At 41.2% G+C, this 21,329-nt stretch overlaps 1 protein-coding gene across 1 annotated transcript in view; it reads right to left on the bottom strand.

The window, feature by feature from the left end:
- IMPG2 (interphotoreceptor matrix proteoglycan 2) overlaps positions 1-21,329 on the bottom strand; it is a 65,697-nt gene that overhangs the window by 26,243 nt on the left and 18,125 nt on the right. The window contains exons 4-5 of the mRNA XM_063127630.1: positions 16,043-16,074; positions 15,916-15,939 (exon numbers count right to left, since the gene is read on the bottom strand). Coding sequence (XP_062983700.1) covers positions 15,916-15,939; positions 16,043-16,074 — 56 coding nt within the window. The remainder of the gene's footprint in view (positions 1-15,915; positions 15,940-16,042; positions 16,075-21,329) is intronic.

The following is a 21,329-nucleotide window of genomic DNA, read 5'->3' as shown; positions in this document are numbered from 1 at the left end:
TCCTGTCCCCTCCCCCGATACTGTTCCAATCGAGGCCTTTTCTATAATCTCCGGGAATGATACAATTTCCCCTTTAAGGCAACAATTGGAGTAGTGGAGTAGCAGTGCACTTCCGGGGGCCTCTGGAAAGCGTGCTTTCCCCTCCTCCGTGCAAATCAGAGCCTTAAAGGGGAAAACATGTCATTCCCAGACATTATAGAAAATCATAGAAAATCCCCCGACACACAGGATAGAACAAAAACACCAACATATCCAGGGAATTCCTGACAGTTGGTCACCCTAAGTATGCATTCTCTCCTGCCACTGCTTTGCTGCTTTTCCAAAGCTTAACTATTGCTCAAAATAATTGTGAAAATTTGGGGATATCCCCAACTAGTCAGGATTATCCTACATGCCTCTTCCTTACAATACATAATAGACAGATTCTATAAAATGCAAGCCAGTTTGCAAGGTAGGTTATGTTAAGGGCATTTTCACAAGTCTTGCTAAAAATGTCTTTTAGTATGGAATTTATCTGTTATTACAATATTTGAAATATTTCTATCACAGCTTCTAGCATAAAATGTCCAAGATGACTTGCAACATAGTTTTAAAACAAATAATAAATAACAATAAAATAAAAACAACAGCATTTTTCTACAGCAATGGAACGCATGAACTAAACCACTAAAAAACAATTACAAGTCATTAAAAGCCCAGGAAAACAGAATTGTTTTTACCTGGTGCATAAAGGTCATAATATTTGGCACCACAAGAACAGAAAGGGCCCAATCTCTGATAGCCATCTCAACTGATATAGAAGAAACACAGGTTTTCTAATTCACGAAGTCACAGATGCAGGAAATGAAGGTTTTAACAATTCAGACAAAAACACAACCAGACATGTTTAGAAATCTTTTATGATTAAGCAATGAAATATTATATTTAAAGTCAATATTCTGAAAACATCACACAGAAAGTAAGAAAACCAAATTTATCCCTAAATGCAGTCAATGATGTAACCTCCATCAGGGCAAAAGTTGGGCTTATTTAGGCTGTAGTTCTGTACTCATCTACCATTGAACTCAGTGGCACTTATTCTGATTAGTCATGTGTAGGATTGCACTCTTAATAGCCTTAGTTTTTCCCTTAAGAGTTCAAATATATTGCACTTATAAACATAAATGCCTCAGTGGTTCATAGGGGACATAACAGGCTACAAATGTTTGTTTCTCTTGCAGAATGGGAATTTGGGTGAAAGATAGAGACCTTTAAACATTTGTGATGATGATATTCAAAATGAATTACTACCCTTTAAATTAAAATACTGATAAACATATGTTTCCCTTTTATATCACTTGATCCTTAGCACAAAGCAGGGGAGTGGAGAAAGATTTATCCTCAGTCACATCTGTGCAGTCCAATGATGTCAGTAAGAAAAAATTGGTCCAGGAGATTCCTATTATAAGTTGCAGATAAAAAGATACATAACAATACTATAATATCTTTTGCCTACCTGCATAAATGAAGCTCTGGACCAGCATGGCTGGGTATTAAGCAAAATATTAATATATACATGTATCTGTATATAAGCAGTTTTCGTTTAAAGGGAGAATGAGCAATAGAGAACTAAATAACAGTAAAACAGAGGACTTCGGTCACGTAGTTAACTTTTGAAGCACAGACAGCCACAGTAACAGGCAAAATCCAAGACTGCAGGCTTAGTTCATTAGAAAAACCACACTTATACTGAAAACCTAAGATGAATTTGCATGTTCATTTTTACAGAGATTTCCAGTCTCTAAGGTAAAAAAAATGTCACTTAATTCCTTCTGTGGTTCTTGTTTCTAAAAAAATGTGTCTGAGGTATAATCATCAAAAATTTCAGTTTGTGAAAATATTCAGTGCTAGAAATTAATGATTTTTAGCCCTGGTTTCGAATGAAATCTGTTAAAAAAAAATTAACAGGAAAAATTACCTGACAGTGTCACTGGATCCCTTTTACTTCACTAAGGGCCTACTCACACAGTTAAATACATAGTTTGGCCTTACATGCTTATTTTTTCTACTTTACGTACCAACCTCACTGGGACTTATCAGGTCTTAGACCATGATGAGGGCAGCAGGTTTTTAACCCTTTAAAACCTTGGTATGTTTCTGACAAATCCACTGTGTTTCTTTAGTTACTAGTTGTGTTTCGAGGGAAGTTGCCATTTCCAAGTAAACGCATGGGGGGGGGCTGTCTTCATGGTGTCGAGGTGGCGCCACTCCACTACCAAACCCCACAGAATTGCTGGTGCAGGGTGGCAGCAAGTTACGTACATGGAGGGAGACAGTGCCAGCTTTCCAGCAGCCATAAGGCTTTCCGGGCCCGCCCTCTTGCTCTCCTCTGGCTTCTGGTGACAATTAGAGATTGCCTTCCACCCAGGAATGTCCCCCGGTGCAACACCCGAATGAGGACAGACAGGGAAAAGTCGCGCTAACCTTGCTGTGCGTCTTTGTCTCTTTGCCCTGGGCTGGCTCCGAATTGGCAGCTTCATCATATAACCTACGCAGCACAGATCCGGAGCCACCCTGGGGCTTCCAGAGTGTATAAACAGCCCTTAGGAATATGCCGCTGGTTGTGATATCAATAGGACTTCCAGGTGACTAACATTAGTTGGATTGGGGTCACTGTGGGTAGAATCCAACTAAAGTTCTACTTAGAGTAGACCCATTGTAATGAATGGGACTTAGGTTAGTCATGACTAATTCAAGTCCCATTCATTTCAATAGGTCTACTCTAAGTAGGACTTAGGTGGATTCTACTGCGTATATATTTCAGGAAACTACACAAGGGCCCCTGAAACACATTTTTCTGTTTAAAAATATGACATGGAAACAATTCACAAGTGAGTTTGTTTTCTAGAAAGGGCTGAATATTTCTGGGTTGTTTCTGGATTCAGAGAAGGCAAACAGCTTTCAGAAACATCTCACATGGAAGAAAAGATGTCAGTTTCACTGCTCCTATGTACACTTTTGGCACTTCCTAAGTCTTTCCAGTGCTGGAACTCGGGCTATGGAATCCTTGCTAAGACAGGCCCAGCTACCCCTACGTTTAATGACCTTTTGCTAGCATGCAAATGCATTTTTTATTTTTATTTGGCCCATAAGATAACTTGTAAATAAGTTGTAATTGGTTTTATCCTGTTGTTTTTTATTGATTTCATTATTTTACCCTCTTCGTTTTATTGTTTATTGTGCTTTATTATATTGTATTTTTTAAAATTTTATACAAAAGGAACATAATTAGAACAGCAAACATCAGTCATGTAAAAAGACAATATGCATCTTTATACCTTATATTAGTAAATATATGATACCATTTATAACAAATTTTGTTGTGCACCCTCACATTTTCTTTTCCTTACCGGTGGTTACATCCCTCCAAAAAGCTGCATAGACCACTGCTTTGAAGACCGTACATTTGCATAAGAAATAAAAGGAAACAACATTTCTGTAAATGAACCATGTTTTGCCATCCCTCTATTCAGTTTGCTTTTTTGTGTCAATCTTTCCGTAGGTGCTGTTTTCCAGTCTCTTAACAACCATCCATCTAGGGTGTATTCTCTTTAATTAATATTAGCTGCCCTGAGCACCATTTGGTAGAAAGGAGGGATACAAATTTAACAACAACAGTAAATAAAACAATATTAAAAGTTGAGAAGACGTTATATTAGGTACATTGTTATCACCAATTGAAGTCTTCTATGCTTAAAAAAATTGCTGAAGAATGTCTTTGTGCATCTGGCTCATTGACAGATTATATTGAAACAATAGATGTGAAAACAAAACATGAATATGAAATAAAATTCCCCTGCCCCTCTTTCAGGATTTGAAAATAATTTTCTTAAGTTTACATTGAATCATATTTATTCCGGCACTTACATGGGCCTTTATATTCCGTGTTCAAACCAATGGATTTACAAGGTGTCTTACAGCCAAAGGAAACAAGCATAGAACATTAAAGGAACATACAAGATTCCAAATAAAACAAATAAAACTAATAGTAAAACACCAAATAAAACAATCAACACCCGAAGCAGCATAACAACAGGCACCATTCATTAAAATCCCAACTGAATAAAACAATTTTAGACTTCCCAAAACCCAAGAGAATGGGCATGGGGTGGGACATATCACAGATATTCATGTTCTGGAAACATCTTAATTGTAATTTATGTAATGTGTTCTGCGTGGGGATGCCCTTAAAGATGGTTTAGAAGCATGGCATAGGTGGAGAGGAGCAGCTCTACCTTCCTCCTGTAGTATAGCTGGCAGCTCAGAGTGCCATGTAGCAGGACAGAAGACCCGGGGCAAATCAGCAGTGCCAATTGGTTCCCAGGAGTGGGGCCTCTGCGGGTGGACCTGGGGCCCTTCCACATGCCGTACTGAAGGCGCATGCATGCGCCCCAAGTACAACCCCAAAACGATAGTGTGGACTACAGCCAGAAGAGACGGAGGAGGCGGCTGGGGAATCCGGGCGTGTCCTTGCTGCCGCCACCGCCGCCCCGCCGGCCTCCTGCTGCCTGGGTAAGAGCGACCCGGGTCGGAAAGCTCGGCACCCAGGCAGCAGGAGGCCAGCGGGGAGGCGGCGACGGCTGGGGAATCTGGGCGCGTCCTTGCTGCCGCCGCCTCCCCGCCAGCTTCCTGCTGCCGGGGTAAGAGCGACCCGGGTCGGAGAGCTCGGCGGAGGCGGAAGCCGAGCTCTCCGACCCGGGTCGCTCTTACCCAGGCAGCAGGAGGCCGGCGGGGAGGCGGCGGCGGCAAGGACGCGCCCGGATTCCCCAGCCTCCTCCTCCTCCGTCTCTTCTGGCTGCAGTCCACACTATCGTTTTGGGGTCGTACTTGGGGCACATGCATGCGCCTTCAGTACGGCGTGTGGAAGGGCCCCTGGAGGTAGAGTTCACTCCCTGTTCTGCCTTTGGAGTATATAAGGTGGCCCCTCACTAGGCTTTGCTGTCATTGACTTCCCCACCCAATTACTATGGTACTATATGTTACTATGGATGTAGGTTGGCTGCTTGTTGATGAGGTAATTATAAATTTACAGCAACATGCTTGAGAGTAATTATACTAGGTGTTACATATACACTTACAACAAAAAGAGTGGACGGAATTGCCTGGCATATCAAGATTACTAAGAAAATAGGAGTCCACAAACAGAAAGCCAATGTATTCATCCTTTGTGATTTAGCAAATAGTACTCTAGGGTAATTCAAATTTTATGTGATCATCTTATGGTATTGCCCTACAAAACTGCCCATCTTACAAGCAGTGAATAAAGACACCCTCCATCCAACACAATGGATGAAGTTCCCTTCTTTTTTTCCAACGTGGCAAATAAGGGAAGAATTAATGCTTGTTAGCTGGATATAATCTATTTTTATAACACAATTCTATGCTTGTTCCCTCAGAAGCATGTTCCATTGAGTTCAGTAGGGTTTACTCACAAGTAAGTGTGCCTAGGATTGCAGCCCTAACCTTTACAAAGTCTTTATTGTATTTTTATGGTTGCAATCCTAAATACACTTACTAAGGTTTATTCCCCAACACAATTACTAGGGGTTAGGCCTTATTGAGCACAGTGGGACTTACTTCTTAGTAAACATGAATAGAATTCCATGACAAATCATGGAGAAAGTAATCCTATTTCCTCTAGACATCATCTGGGGCTGTGTGTGTGTGTGTTAGGATAGTTCAGATTCCTGGATCTGAGGTCAGAGTCAGAGCTCCAACTGCAGACCCAGGAGTCCAAACACCCCTCCCCCTCCCCATTGGCATGGAGAGAACTGCGCCAGCTGTCTCCCCAAGCTGAAAAAAGCCACCTCTGAGATTATGGGAAGGGGGTGGTTCTGTGAGCAGGGAGGGAATGGGAATGGGGAAGTGGAGAGAGAAGCTAAACCCAGCTGTCCCCAGCCTCCTTTCGTCCCTCTCCACAGAGCCCTACCTAGACAGGCAAAAATGCCCACCTAGAAGAAGTACTGAGACAACAATCACTTCCATGCTTTTCCGCTATGCATAGGACACCCATTAGTCTCTGGGTGCAGAGGATGACATGCATCCAGTTGAAGAATGAGTAGACATGGTACAGAAGAGCACCTTATAAATATTTAAGTAAATAAAATGGAATAAAGTACTAAAGCCTAATAGTTTTCTCTGTATTTTACTTCAGTTGGAGAGAGAGAAATATCTTTAGGTTTTTATGACTTCAACATCTTTATTTTTATTGTATTCTTTTCATTATATTCTCTAATACAATTATATAGTAGAAATTGTTGTTTCTGAAGTATCTCTTCATTTAAAAATAAACAAGTTTCTCTGAAACAGCTCATGGAGACTTACAATCTTTCCATGAGGAAGAATACTCCAGAATCAAGCATATACTATGGTGGAAATTTTGAATGACTAAAATGGCTGATACTATGTTAAAAACTTAGCAGGTCAGGAGAAAGTTATTGTCAGATAGTGATTTGTGCCCCCAGTAAAATACCACCTGATGAGGGTGTTTACTCTCCATGCCACAAACTGAAAATAGGAACACTGAAACTATGGGCTCATCTACACCAAGCAGGATATTCCACAGTCGCCTTAGCTAGACCTACCTGTTAGTGTGCGATGGAGGAGTGAAGATCTCGCATTGGTTTTATCGTGAGATCCCCCCTCTGTTTACACGTGGCACATGACAACCTCAGACGGAAAGGTGTCGCACCTGCCTTTTTTTCTTTTCTTAAAGGGGAAGATGTGCATGAACGCTCGTGCGTAGAAGGTAGATGTGCTTTTTAAAAAAAAAAAAAAAAAAAAAGCAAACTTATTTTCCCCACTCCTCCCCACCCCACCCCTGAGGGGTGCAATGCTCCTGAGCAGCTCTGAACCCCATGCGCGGGTCTCGGTTCCTAGTGAGGAACTGCGAGGAGCCAAGACAGGCCGCAGCGCCTGGCCACACATTCTGCAGATTTGGGCTCAGTCCAAGACCGTGGAAAAAACAGGCCTAAAGGGGAGGGCGAGATCCCGGGGCAAAGGAGGGATCATCCCTCCCTGATCCCGGGATCCCCTGTGCATCATGTGAATGCACAGGTACAATCTCAGGGATCACCCTTGGATTTTGCCTCATCTAGCTATGGCCTATGATAGTGGTATGAAAGCGGTATATAAAAGGCAGAAGCCACACTACTACTTTATAGCGGTATTGAAGTGCTCTGACAACTGTTGGGGCCCATTGACACATACCATATACTGCTTTCATACCTCTTTCATAGTGCTATATCCTGCTTGGTGTAGATGTGTCATGGGCCCCAACAGTTGTCAGTGTCCTTCAGTACCATCAGTAGTGTAGATCCTGCAGTGCACTTTAATACTGGTATAAAGTTGGGCTGTGCTCCGCTCCGTTCCAGATCCCTGAATCTGGAGTGGATCAGTCTGATCCGGACCCCCTAAATTTGGATCCGAATCAGGTCGGGGGAGGTTCAGATTGGTTTGAATCAGTTTGGGCTGATCTGGAGCTACGGACGCCATTTTGGGTCCAACCTCGTTTTTTTCCCCACTGACTTGCACTGGAAAAGAAAAATGCCTATAACTTCTTTATGTTTCAAGATACACACATGTAACTGAGCACCATTATAGATTCTAAATAGATACTTATTCATGCCAGTTTTGAAGTAAATCAAATCATCTCCCGATTTTTAGGGAATTTTTTAAGCTTCCACCCCATTTACAAAACTGCATTTATCTCTGTCATTTTTCAAGATACTCACATGTAACTGGGCACCATGATAGCTTCTAAATAGATCTTTAGTTGTGCCAATTTTGAAGCAAATCGGATCATCCCCTGATTTTTAGGAAATTTTTAAAGTTAAACCTCAACCACAATATCCTTCAGAAATAAAGTGTATTGGAAAGGAGATAGTGAAAGTGCATTTCAGGACACAGCATTTCAAAGGGAACACAGTGTTCCCTTTGCACTGTGTTCCATTTGAAGTGCTAATATTGTCCTGAGATGCACTTTTACTATCTCCTTTCCAATACACTTTATTTCTGAAGGATATTGTGGTTGAGGTTTAACTTTAAAAATTTCCTAAAAAGCAGAGGATGATCCGATTTGCTTCAAAATTGGCACAACTAAGAATCTATTTAGAAGCTATCATGGTGCCCAGTTACATGTATGTATCTTGAAAAACAACAGAGATGAATGCAGTTTTGTAAATTGGGGAAATGGATAAAAAATCACAAAAAATCAGGGCATTATCCAATTTCCTTCAAAGTGTCCATGCCTAAGGTCCTATGTGGAAGCTACCATGGTGCCCAGTTACATGTGTGTATCTTGAAAAATGACAGAGATAAATGCAGTTTTGTAAATGTGGTGGAAGCTTTAAAAATTCTCTAAAAATCAGGGGATGATTTGATTTACTTCAAAATTGGCATGAATAAGGATCTATTTAGAATCTATCACGGTGCCCAGTTACATGTGTGTATCTTGAAAAACAAAAAAGTTATAGGCATTTTTCTTTTCCAATGTAAATCTATGGGGGGGAAATCTGGACCTCCGGATTCGGATCAGTTTGAAAGAGGTCTGAATCAATCCAGAGCAGTTTGGACCTGATCCGGAAGGTCTGGATCAGGATCCAGAGCAGATCGGAATGTCCATGCACAGCCCTAGCATAAAGCAGTAGTGTGGCTCCTGCCTTTTATATACCGCTTATAAGTCCTGAAGGTTCTCGCAGGAATACTTCTTCAATAAAGATTTTTGGAGCAAGGCAATTTCAGGCAATATGGGGATAATTTTTTAAAAAATTAAGGCATTAATACCAGTCTGGCAGCCCCAAAGGCTGCCCTTCAACTGAGCAACATTTCTCTCTCTCTCTCTCTTTCCATTCTCAGGACCCTCTAGGTAACAGGGAGGAAGACTCCAAGGAGACAATGGGTGCTGGATAGGGGAATAGGTGGGGGAAGAAAATGGGAGCGAAGAGTCTGTGAGAAAGGTGCATTGAAATGCTAATAGTAGGCTCTAGTAGTGGCTAGCAAGTAAATTATCAAATACAATGCAGTATCATAAAATCTTAAAGCATACAACCATTCAAAAAACAAGCAGTCAAAGCCTACCAGGGGGGGAAATCACTTGCAGGCACCTACTGTGCAAATGCTTTCCACAACAAAGACATCTTGATCTGTGCCCAGAAGGTCTCCAAAAATTTGGCCAAATTATAATAATTGTGCATGGCCTTTTACATATAACAAGAGGACAGATCCCTGTCCTGAGGAGTTTACTATCAAAAATTCCATTTTTTTAGAGTGGAGCTTTGGGGCTTTGCCCCTGGATCACTTCAGAGTGGCAGCTGCGTCATGCCGCCACTCCGAAGCTACTGCGGGGAAAAGTGCCCGTCTAGACAAGCCCTGGGAAGACAGCAGTGGAAGTGGGAACAAGCAACTGCATTAAAGTTAAGTCTGCTTCAGACATATTTTTATTATTCTCTAGCTGCTCTTTGAAAAAGAACAGCTTTTCCTGTCATGTTTAATAGAAAGCAGCATAGTTTCTTGACATCTAAATACAGTCCCAACCAACTCCCTAGTTACTGTGCCAGTTCATTGCTCCTTGGAATGCCTGGACTTGGAAAGAACCCCTGGCCTTCATCTCCTTCTATGAAACTGAACACATATTGAAATTTCAGCTTTGCAAACGGAATCCAAGCTTCCAGCGCTGGGCACAAATGTTCCAGTGCTTCAGAAAACACTATGCTATAAAAATGCCTTTTAAAATGACTTGAAATTGTTTGTGGCACATGAAATGAGACCAGTTTTAAACAAGTAATTGCTTGAGTTGCTGTTTCTTTTTAGTCAGGTTATGTGAAACAAATCAGAGTTGAAGCAAACCTTGTAGAAATTTATATTAACAAAGGATAAATGCCATACTGGCGTGATTTTGCAAACCTCTACAATAAACAAATGTTGAATTTTGCATCTCAAAATGTGGGCTTTGTCAGTATATTCAAATTTCAATTTGAATACAGATGTTACATGCAATTGTAGTTGCATCTAGTTTGGCCATAAGGGTACTTCAGTAACATAAATGTCTGAGCTGTGTGTACAGCAGATGGCTGTGGATATAGAATGCAGAAAGGATTGCTCCACGAAGCAATATCAGTACATGCTGTGTAGCAGGAGCTATTTGGACACAGCACTGACACATCTCTGAACAGGTACAATCTACGAGGAGGTGGGTCATTCTGCAACACTGCAGACACGCCTTATTTATTTAATATGAATTCCTACCCTGCACCTTCCCAAGGGGGCTTGAGGTGGGCAACAATCATTAGAAACAAAACAAAACATGTACAGAGAGCTTCGACCATTGGGTGGTAAAGAAATGCAATAAATAAATAAATATACAATGTTTGTAATACTCAATTCAATTAAAGTTAGCTCACACCTGCTGAATTGGTGCCACTGAATGACATCCCAAAGAGGTACCTTTTGCAGGTCTTCCAGAAATAAAAGTACATTTGCAAATTTTGATGGACCTCTAGGAAAAAAGGTATTCCATAGTTGTGGGGCAGCCACTGAGAATACTTCTCCACATGGCCCTGTTGTATGAACTTTGCACACAGATAGTATATTTAAGAAGGTGCCTTAACCTAATATCAACAGTTGTGATGGTTTGAAATGGATAAAATGGTCTCTGTGGTATTTACTTGGCACCTATGACTACTGTGACTCATCATGGGTTAAATGACCCATAATGAGTCATGGGGTGTGATCCAAACCTGGTTTGTCTGTCACATGCCCCAGCTAGGAGGTAAATCAATGCATTCTGCACAAACAAGCTTCCAGACAGGCATCATGGAGTAGCCTAATGCAGGGCACATCTGCCATAAGACAAGAATGGATCCAACTGTTTCAGACATAGTAAATGACCCATATCTTGTCACTCCCGGTCATTTCTACCCCCAGAGTTCTACCCCCAGGGAAAGCTGTTAGTAAGACTGTGGGTGTCTGGCAGTGTGGCACAACTTTGTTTTCTCTAAGCGTTAGAAAAACATCTTCTATGATACTGAGGCTAGGAAAGTTAAATGAATGTTTATGGCCACACAATGCAGCTTTATGCAGTGTTTCTCCTGGCCTCAGAAAGATGGAAAAATACAACAAGCCAAATGTATAACTAGGAATAACTAGTCAGTCAAACTTTACTTGGGGCTTTTTTTCCAGGCTCAATTAAAAAACAAAAGAAGCAAAGCCAAATGGAAGCTCATACTGTTCATGGATAGGGTTTTACTACTCTGGTACTTCCTAGTCTCTGAGAAAGCACAGTTTGTTTATGCTGAAGTTGCTTCTCTCCATCTCCTACTACTAATATTACTACAGCACCATTTATAAAGTGGTGAGTTGTATAGATCAAGTGAATATGGGGGTGGGGTGGGGGCACAGGACATGACAAGGGACAGAACAGAAGAGGCCATGGGATCAGAATGGTTATCGTCATGTGGCCCAAGGTAGGATTTTTAAAAAGCAGGGGTCATGAAAGTCCAAAAGAACAGAGATAATAGAGGAGTGTGTGTGTATAGAGAGAGTGGGGCCACCATTTTACTGGAGTAAGAAAGAGATACTATATTGTATTTTGAAAGAGGCAAAAGTAAGGGAATATCAAGGCAGAAATGACTGGAATGATGCACAATGATGAATAGCTGTGAAAACAATATTGGTTTTGTCCAACCAGAATGGTAAGCCAGGATCCAGTGGATCCTGGCTTCCTGTGAATGAGCTGCATACTGGTGCACATAGTCTGTTCACTCCACTTGGTGCCTTCCATTATTATGAAGCTGCTAAACAAACCAAAAATAGTTTGCTTAGTGTGTCACCTGAATCTGTGATCCTAGTTCGTTCTGTTCCTTCAGAAGCCAGGATTGTAAATCAGGCCTGATTCTTTGTTAACAAATCTTGGATTGTTTGGGAGTAGCAAGCCAGAATCCTGGGTTTAGACAACATGCTAAAGAAACCAATCTGCCTGCATGGTTGCATGCAGCAGCACACAGTTTATTCATGGTAAAACAGGATTCCCCAGAAACCTGGATTACGATTCTGTGTCTTCTGTATTCTGCAATACGGGGGGTATAGGAGAAATAAATGTCACCATCTTAGAGGACAGCTATAAAGGCAGTAATGGAACAACTGAGATGTGTTTCAGGCAGTGCAAAAAGGTGCACTGAGCAGAAGAGAAAGGTCATGTACCAAAGGGCATTCTAGAGACAACAAAAGATGGAAGGGTGAAGAACAGGGGAAGAATTCAGTAAATAGGGCAAGGAGAATGGAGTTTGAGAGTGGTGGGCTCTGGGAATGTGGACAGGGCCAAAGTAAGTATGTACATTGCTGGAAGTCTTCAAGATGGAGATGAGTGCAGTAAAGTAGAACAAGAAGGCAAATGGTGGGGAGGGAAGAAGAGTATTTGCAGTGACACGGGAGTGTCTTTGTAGTTAACGTCGGAGAGTAGATAAAGCATTCTACCATTATAAAGGGGTAATTGGGGGGATGTCATTCTAACATTCAAAAAAATCAAAAATGTTTCACCAATCGTCCTGAAATTTACAAATGCCAGAAAGAAATGTTGGCTTTACATACTTTGAAAATTTCAAGAAGATTGGTAAAATACTGAGGGAAGGAGGAGAGTTTAAAGTACAAAAGAAAAAAACCTCTCCGAATCAAAATGGTTCTGATAATTTAGGCTGGCGATACATTATCCATGAAATTTGAAGTATTCAGCCCCTTACCCATTAATCCAGTGGTGATGTCTTCCTCCCTCATTGTAGTTGGTGGAATGGCTTTTCTTTTTTAAAAAAATTCCCTTTGGTTGATTTTTAATTAATATTTATTCATCCTATTAGAGTGAATACAGAAGCCTTCTTCAGGGATAGTGCAACACATGCTCAGTAGCATCGCTCTCCCCCTCCCTCCTGCCTCAGATAGATTAGAATGTTGAAAATAAAATGGAGGGGACACTGACTCTGGAGCAGAGGCTACGCAACCCTCTGACCCTCAGGAGTGCCACTGCCGCAAGCAACAAGCAAGTAGGCCTCCTGTAAGGAGTGCTGGGTTGCAAAAATGGCCTCCTCGGAAGAAAGCAACTCCTCCAGAGTCGGGCTCTGGCCAAAGAGCTCTGAGACTTGGTGGGCCTCTGAATGCCTAATTCAGAGAGCTGGCCACAAACTAATGATGAACATGACCCACAGTGCTGCAAAGGAGGAGTTCTATTTTACTCAAAATACAGATAAAAGAATATACACTGGGGAGGGCACATTTAGGGAATGCAGGGGGAGTTCTCCTTCTCTGACCATACCAGATTATTCCCCCAAAGCACTTATCTCTTTGGTTATCTATCTGTCTATAAAGCTGAACGTATTTGTGTGAGCTTCTAAGTCCAGAAATGTTTACTCACTTCTAGATGAACTACAAACTTGAAATTTGGGATGCTGACAGGTGTTCCTGTTCAATGTATAAAAAAATCCATAGACCTGAATTATTACAGTTTAACTATTTTTAAACAATTTTGATGTAGGCAAATCCTATGATGATTCCTGCAATTCCCAGCATGCCTGCAGGCATGTCAAGGAAGCACCTCTCAAATGCCGGGGCCATCTGCAGACCACCGAAGGCATGTTGGGAGGTGTAGGCATTTCAGAGATCTTGGGGGATTGCACACAGCCATGTGGGCGATCGCTCAAGTTCTCTGAAATGGCTCCACTTCCCAGCATGCCTTGCCTGCATCCACTGAGAGCCACTTCCCTCTGCTCCTCTGCAGTGCTGCTCCTCGAGAGAGCATCATCAGTGATGAGCAGAGGGAAGCGGATTAACATTATTCGGGGGCCAGAGCAATGCTGGTAAGATCTGCTAGTGATGTATAAAATAGGAATAACGCAAAACAATAACCAATGCGAATGTTCTGAAAATGCACTGCAATTGTGTGATGTAGGACATCATCCCTGGCTGGCTGTAGGAGTTCCCCCCCCCCACTGTCTAAACATGCATAGGATTGTGCCCTTATACTAAAGGCCTTTGAACCTTGCTTTGATTCTTGCTCCTGCCCTATTTAAATCTCATTGTCTCAGTGAAATCTGAAATAGCATCCTAGGCATTCTCACATATCTTTTCAAACAGCAGTAATTTACTCCTACATTTACTTCCGCTGTAGGGCATCACACATGTAATGTTTCCACTGCCTCTAGACTGGGGTTAAGTGTCTTATTTTCTCCTATGCTTTACCACAAGGAAGAAATAGGACTGGCCATCCCATATCGCTATGCATTGTGATTAAGGTGTGCTGCGTCTGGTATTTGTGCCCATTAATAGCTATGCTTCACAACTATCTGCTGTTTTGAAAGAGCAATAAACTATGGCTGGATCTTCTTCTAGGAGCAAGTTAGCATGAAGCTACTGACAAGTCAAGGGCAAAGGGTCCTGTCAAGCCATAAAGCAGCAGTAATCTGACATGGCAAACACATTCTGATTTGTTCAAAGTTGTTAATGAAATTCCTCCCCCTTCCACTCTCCAGCAGGGATGTCAAAATGAGTGAGCAAGAAAGGCCTCGGCAAACTTTGTTTGGGAAGCTTCAGCTTGGCCTGCCTGGCACGTGCTTGCTCTCCTCTTCCTCTGAGTCGTGTGCACAGTCACTCCTTCCTAACCTTCCCACCCTGCCCCACCACTTTCTAAAACAAGCCACAATTAATCACATCGTGACAACGAGGCCTCGAAGCCCCTGGAACTGGCTTGGAAGTGAATTAACCCCTTGTCCCCACTGCCGCTGCCTTCCTGGCCATCCCAGAATGCAAGCGCTTATAATAGGAGCCAGCAACTGGGGTAGCAGGCTCCTTGTTCGGGGGGGGCTTGCTCACTCCACCCCCCGGTGCCGCCACTGCCAGGCGGACAGTGTGTTTTGACTGATAGCACTGAGAGACCTCTCTGGAATCTCGAGTTTTATCTTGTGGAATGTTGTTGTTGTTGTTGTTGTTTTCCAAATTGGGGCAAGTCATATTACTAAGTCTGAAACTGCTTACACTCACATGCAAATGGTACGACCGCCATCAAAGTTTAGTGTTATGTCACTAAAAATGTATGATCAGGGAAAGAATCAAGCCTAGTAATATTGGAAGATGCCTAAAACGAATTCAGTGCCCTGCCCAATGCCCACAACATTTTGCTTTACAAATAACTACTTTAGTATTATGTGAGAAGAAGTATATGGGAGGGGAAACCTGAGTAGATGTACTTCCCCTGAAGCTTCTCTGAAACCAGAAAATTTGTAAAGAAGAGAGGAGGCAAAACATTTCATCCAAGTGTAGAAAAGAATAAGTCCTTTTGTTTTGGGAAAATTGCTTTTAGTTTAACTTCATGTTGTTTAAACTGCTATTATGGTTACGCAGTAATTTTATAAGAATTGTTGCATTTTGTTTTTAAAGGTTATCTTTCCAGTGAATCCATTACTCACATATACATATCCAAACCTACTGGCAACATTAAAAGGTTCCTTGTCATAACTTCTGGAACACTGCTTATCAGAATAATGCTTCAGAAATTATTAGGCTACAAGCCAAAGGCCTGAACAAATATGCCACTTTCCATCCACACTGTACATCCTCCTCAACATGTTACTTTCTTGCTATTCTAATTAAAACATTTTCATGTGGAAGCATGCGACTTAATGTTATGTTCAGGAAGGCAAAGATATTTTGAGCATACATGACAAAGGTGCACAGGGCCATGCAGCTTTGAGTTTTGTATGTGGGATCTTTTGCCTCTGATGTTACTTTTTGATGCTTATGAAGCATATTCTTAAGATGCTATTTTTTTACTTAACACCAGCTATAGCTGGAAAGTGAATAGGCTGTGAAGCTTAAAAAAGAGTGTAAGTAACTTACCCACACCACCAATCGCTGCAGGAACTGACATGAAATCAGAATAAAAGAAGAGATGTATAAATGATTGAAACACTGCTTCATACCTCTTACAATGAATTGTAAAATATAGAGCAATGTAGATACTCACCCGCCCATTGCTTCTTTAGCATAGGACAGTTTCTAGAAAGATAGAAAACCAAATTCCAGGTAAGGACCTGCATTTCACAGATTTGAAAGTTATATTTTCGCATCCTTGATTATACCAATCCCATTATTTTCTGCAGGAGAGCCTACAGAATGTAAGACTACTAGATATATATCTGTATCTGTTCAATATATCAGAAACATCCATTTATTGTATTATCAAAATTAAATGGCCACATCGCTGGGAGCTATTATTTAGATTTGGTATTAAATGCTGGTTTGTCATATTACGTGCTGGTTAGAGACAGATTTGCATTCTTTAGTTCTTTAGATTAGAAAGTACATGTGGCCTAATGAATAAGATTGAACTTTGTCTAAGCTTTTCAAAAACTATCAGCAAAACTGAATGGAGGTTCTTAAGAATCTGACTTGTTAACTACAGAACACCTCAAACACTAGATTGGGGACTTCTTAAATCAAATAGCAAAAATGGTCATCCTTTGAAAATGCTGGCCTGTATCCTCTTCTGCAGGTTAAAATAAAGATGATACAAAGTGTAAAAACAAAATATTAGGTTCATCCATAACATGAATATCTTAATTATCTTTTCTTTACTCACTGAAGAGGTTAAATAATTTGTTCAGCAGTGGAGGATGAATTCTAAAATCTGCTTGTTTCCCTAAAAAGACTGAAATAAACTTCATCTCTTGCTACAATAAAGTTCCCCTTTTCCAAACACTTTTAAGAAGTGGGTTTTGCCATTGGGTAGCTGTGGACGAATTAACATGTTTTGAGTGCAGGACATGGAATAGCTTACTACAGAGTGCCCCAAGGTCAGGATCAGCTTGTTTCCAAGCTAAATTTGATGCTTTAGGTGCTCTGTAGCAGCTACAGAGTGCTGATAGGATCAGATTTAGTTTGGAAACAAGCTAATTGTGTCCCTTTGGACGCTTTGTAGCCTCTACGCATGCCATTCCCCCCCCCCAATTCCACAATTTTGGGGGTAGCAAGGGCTACAACAGGGCATGGGAGGACCTGTGGCCCATGGTGTAAGCAGGCAGCAGTAACAGTGGTTGGACAGCAAGTGGTTTGGATAGTGGGCACACTTTTAGGACAGCGTCCTGTGAGCAACCATAGTTTACATTCACAACTCAAGATAAATGTCATTTTTGCCAGAAATTAGAGAATGTTACTGAATTGTTCGAACTCCAAGTCTGGAGGGCACATATAGGTAGCTATATTTTACTGAGTTTAATATGTTTCTTTCCAAATGCATTAGTATATAATCCTGAGAGTTTAAAAATGTTTTCTGTTAAGTTTTATGTTTGACTAGAAGTATTTTCTAGACAATTCTATTTAAATTAATAGGATTTTAGATCCAGGTGCCATGCAGTCAATTCTGCTCCATTTTTTGGATGTCAGCTATTTGGGAGTCTCAGGACAACAATGACAGGTGATGTGTCTTCTGACTTACGTATCATTATATACTCCGTCTCTGGCTAAAGTCTGCGAAGGGTGGAGAAATCTGACATTTTAATTTTATGTTAATCCTTTTGCTGGGTGAGGTTTTGTTGTCATTGTTGTTTGCTTTTATTACCTGCCCCAAGCATTCAGAATAGAACAGGCAATCAATCTAAATTAAAATGTACACATTGCCAATAAGAAATTGAATAGCAATGACATCAATATCTATGTGCCAGTGAATTTTGATGGCATGGCAGATACACAGCTAGTTTAATTAGGTATACTAGTCAACATGTGCATACAGACAGAGTTCTTTGGATCCAAGCCATTTATCTATAATATGGGAGAAATAATAACGGATATCACTAGTGCTGCATCGTTTAAGGAGAAGAGATGCAGGTCTTTTTCCAAATCCAAGGTGGGCTCCACTCCAGTAAAAAGACTGTGATCCTGTGCTAAGTAATAGGAAGGAAACTAGCAATACTATTTTGTAGGTGTCAGTTTTTCATTTAAGACGGCAGTTTTACCAGGTCATATTCAGTTTGTATTCAATGCTAGCCTAAGGAGCCTGTGAGTAACCCATATCAGCTAAGAGATGAATCAATGAGAGTGCCACCACAGCCATTTCATACAGTCTCCAGTGATCTGTAAAATCGTTTCCTGGCTGTAAAGTGGAATTTTGAATGTTTTGACAGTGGAAAAGCAAAAATGGTGGTTTATAACAGAGAATCAAGATGGGTGGGGGAAAGTATGCATTCTCCAGGGGGCTGTCTTCACAGCGCTGAGTTGGCGCTGCTGGTGTGGGGTGGCAGTGAGTAATCTTCATGAAGGGAGGTAATGTGGGCTTTCTGACAAGCATTGTGCCCAACCCCTGCTGTCTGCCCGGGCGGATGATGACCAATCTGGGGTTGCTGTCCACACCACCATGACCCCGCTGCAACTCCAGAGCGAGGACAGACAGCAGATACACTGCACTCACCTTGCTCCAGAGAAAAAGAGTCGGGGACTTACCCTGATTTTTTTCCTCTGCAGCTTTAACAGAAAGCGCAAGGTAGCTCTGCGGTGGCTGCTGTGTTGTGTAATCAAAGCAGCGCCATCGCATACCCACCCCAGGGCTTTCCATGTGTTTAGGCCGTCCCCAGGTATCATGGTTTTAAAGCTTGAAAAATGCCATTTCCCTGATATGACAGATATCCCATGTAACAATTGAGTTCTAAATGAACATCATCTAGAAAGGATATGGATGGAGAAAAATAGTGGTGCAAAAAGCCATCCACAATTTGTTTGGCATTCAGCAGTTCTCTAGCATGCATAGACAGCATTACATTACACGAGTTTCAGAAGAATAGGAATCACAGGTGTCTGATCTATTATTGTACCTTTATCACACGTGTTAAATAAACGGCTAATTAAAAAAAGTTAAAAATCAGAAATCACTCTGAACCTGAGAGACACTTGGGAAGTGCACCTCTGACTTTACAACATCTTAGTCCTACAGAAAGTTTGGATGGCCTGACAATATGAATAGTACCGTAAGAAATTTCTATGTTCCTTATAGTTTTTTGAAGTGAAGACTGAATCCACTTTGATAGAACATCAGAGTATCAGTAGTTTATGCACTCTCTGCATAAGCCCATCAGTTATCCTGCTTTATAGCCTTACAATTCCTCAGAACTGGATATAGCAAATCTGAATAGTGAAGAAAAACTTAAAAAAAAACACGATTCCCCCGAAATACATCTCTCTCTAAATTACTTAGGCAGCTGACCTGGTCAAGACTAGCAAGCTTAAAATAACACTTACCAGAAGTGTTTGGGTTTGATGGCCAATGTAAGTGTGTATTGTGGGATTAAGCACTCCTGCTGTCTGGGCTTAGGAGTCTGAGCAGGTGGCTTTCAGAAATATCCTGCACCAAGTCAGAAATACTGCTACTCCTGCCTGGGTTTGGTTTATGAACAAATACATTAGAAGATGCCTTGAATCTGAATAAGAGAGGTGAATCCTATCTCGGTCTTTCAATATTTTTCTGCAAGTAGAGCCATTTTCATGCATTTCACACACTCGTGCACACACACACTGAATGCCATGAACCTTTCCTCCCTTTGAAACTGCTGGTTGAACCAAAACCATTTTAAAAAACTAGACCCATGTTTAGTGAATGTCTTGAGATGTTAATTTCTGGTTTGTCTTGAGTGGCCATACAAAATTTTGTTCAGATGCTAATATTCAAGGGAGATGTTGCATCATAAACACATTGAAAACAATGAACAGGTGACTAAAACCTGTTTGCTTGGCTAGATTCACAAAATGTCTTGCCTTGGTATCAGTTGTTTACTCTTTATGGCTGCTGACGCACCCACCTCATACAGCCTCTCTCTTTCGAAAGCACCTTCTGTAACCCTTATAATGAAGTTACCCTTCTCTGTGAAGCAAGAAAACTATTTTGACTAATTCCTGGCAGATTCAATTGCTTCCAACAGGTTTCAGGCAAAAACTGAGACCAGAGGACATTTTCCCAGTGCATTAACAACCTGGGCATCCCCTTTCTGAGTTTCCTTCCCTGCAATGGATTCCCTGTTCACTTCAATGGAATGGTGTGTGTGTGTGTGTGTGTGTGTGTGTGTGTGTGTGTGTAGCTGCCCACTCCACTGAAAGGATTGGAGCTGTGTGTATGCTTCCCAGCAACACTAATTTTGGAACAAGAAATTTCCACTGGTGACCTTGGAACAGTTTGATTGATCCTGCCAGTCAGTTACATAATTCCATTAAAAATATAGTCTTGATGTTCCCCTTATAAATATCAACCCCCTAAAATCAAAGGTATATAGCAAAGTCTGCTTAGCCTTTTGAAAGTTAAAAATGAAGTATCTCGTAGCAAACAAGTTGTGTGTAATAGCATACAGTTATTATGTATACAGTAAGTACATACATTTACATGTTTAGACCGCAGGTTGTAACAGAATTTACTAGTAAAACATAGATATTTCATCTCAACAAATTATGTATGTGTAATACTTAATGGCTTTCTTAAAACTGGAAATGCAGGTTGAGTTAGATTGACTCAACATATGTGATGTGTCCCAAGAAAATATAGCTGTGAACACCAAGCTCTGAACAAACTGTTGAAAGCTTCGGCTATTGGGCGGTATAGAATCACAATAAATAAATAAAATAAATAAATAAGCAGTTTAGCCTGCTATGAATGCTGCCTTGAGTGCCATTTTCTTGGTAGAAAGATGGGGTAGAAACACCATCACACATTAAAACATCTGCACATGTTAATTATAATAAGGGAAACTAGTAAAGTGGTGTTTCTTCATATATAACTCTTGGCATTACCCCTTCTGTCCTACAATGGGTCTGTTCAGACAACACACTACGCCACGGTTAGGCCGCTAACCCTTTTGCAGAAAATGGTTATTGAGCATGTTTAAACTGTGGTTATGTAGCCACCATGGTTAGGAATGGTTCACATGACATGCTAAGTCATGGCTTACATGACGCACTCATCAGACGGGGGGAAATGCGGTTCTCTACCATCACTTCTCCACTCCTGTTTCTGTCGCACAATACTTCCTCTTTCTCAACTGAGAAGAGGAAGTAAACAATGATGAAGTGGCCCATTCAGTGGCCGTTTTTATCGCACCGCTTCTCCTGCACACAGCAGGAGATCGCGGTAAGTTTTGTTTTTAAAAATAAATCGGACTTACTGGGGTCTTTTTTTGTCACAGGAAGAAGGCCAAAAAGAGTGGGAGCTGCATTGGAGGTGGATGGCGTCGTGAATAAGACCCGCAAAAATCAGTGAGTGCCCAGTAACGAGCGTGCTA

Source organism: Elgaria multicarinata, chromosome 5 (assembly GCF_023053635.1).
Source record: "Elgaria multicarinata webbii isolate HBS135686 ecotype San Diego chromosome 5, rElgMul1.1.pri, whole genome shotgun sequence".
NCBI lineage: Eukaryota > Metazoa > Chordata > Lepidosauria > Squamata > Anguidae > Elgaria > Elgaria multicarinata.
This window is presented reverse-complemented; position numbering and strand designations above follow the sequence as displayed.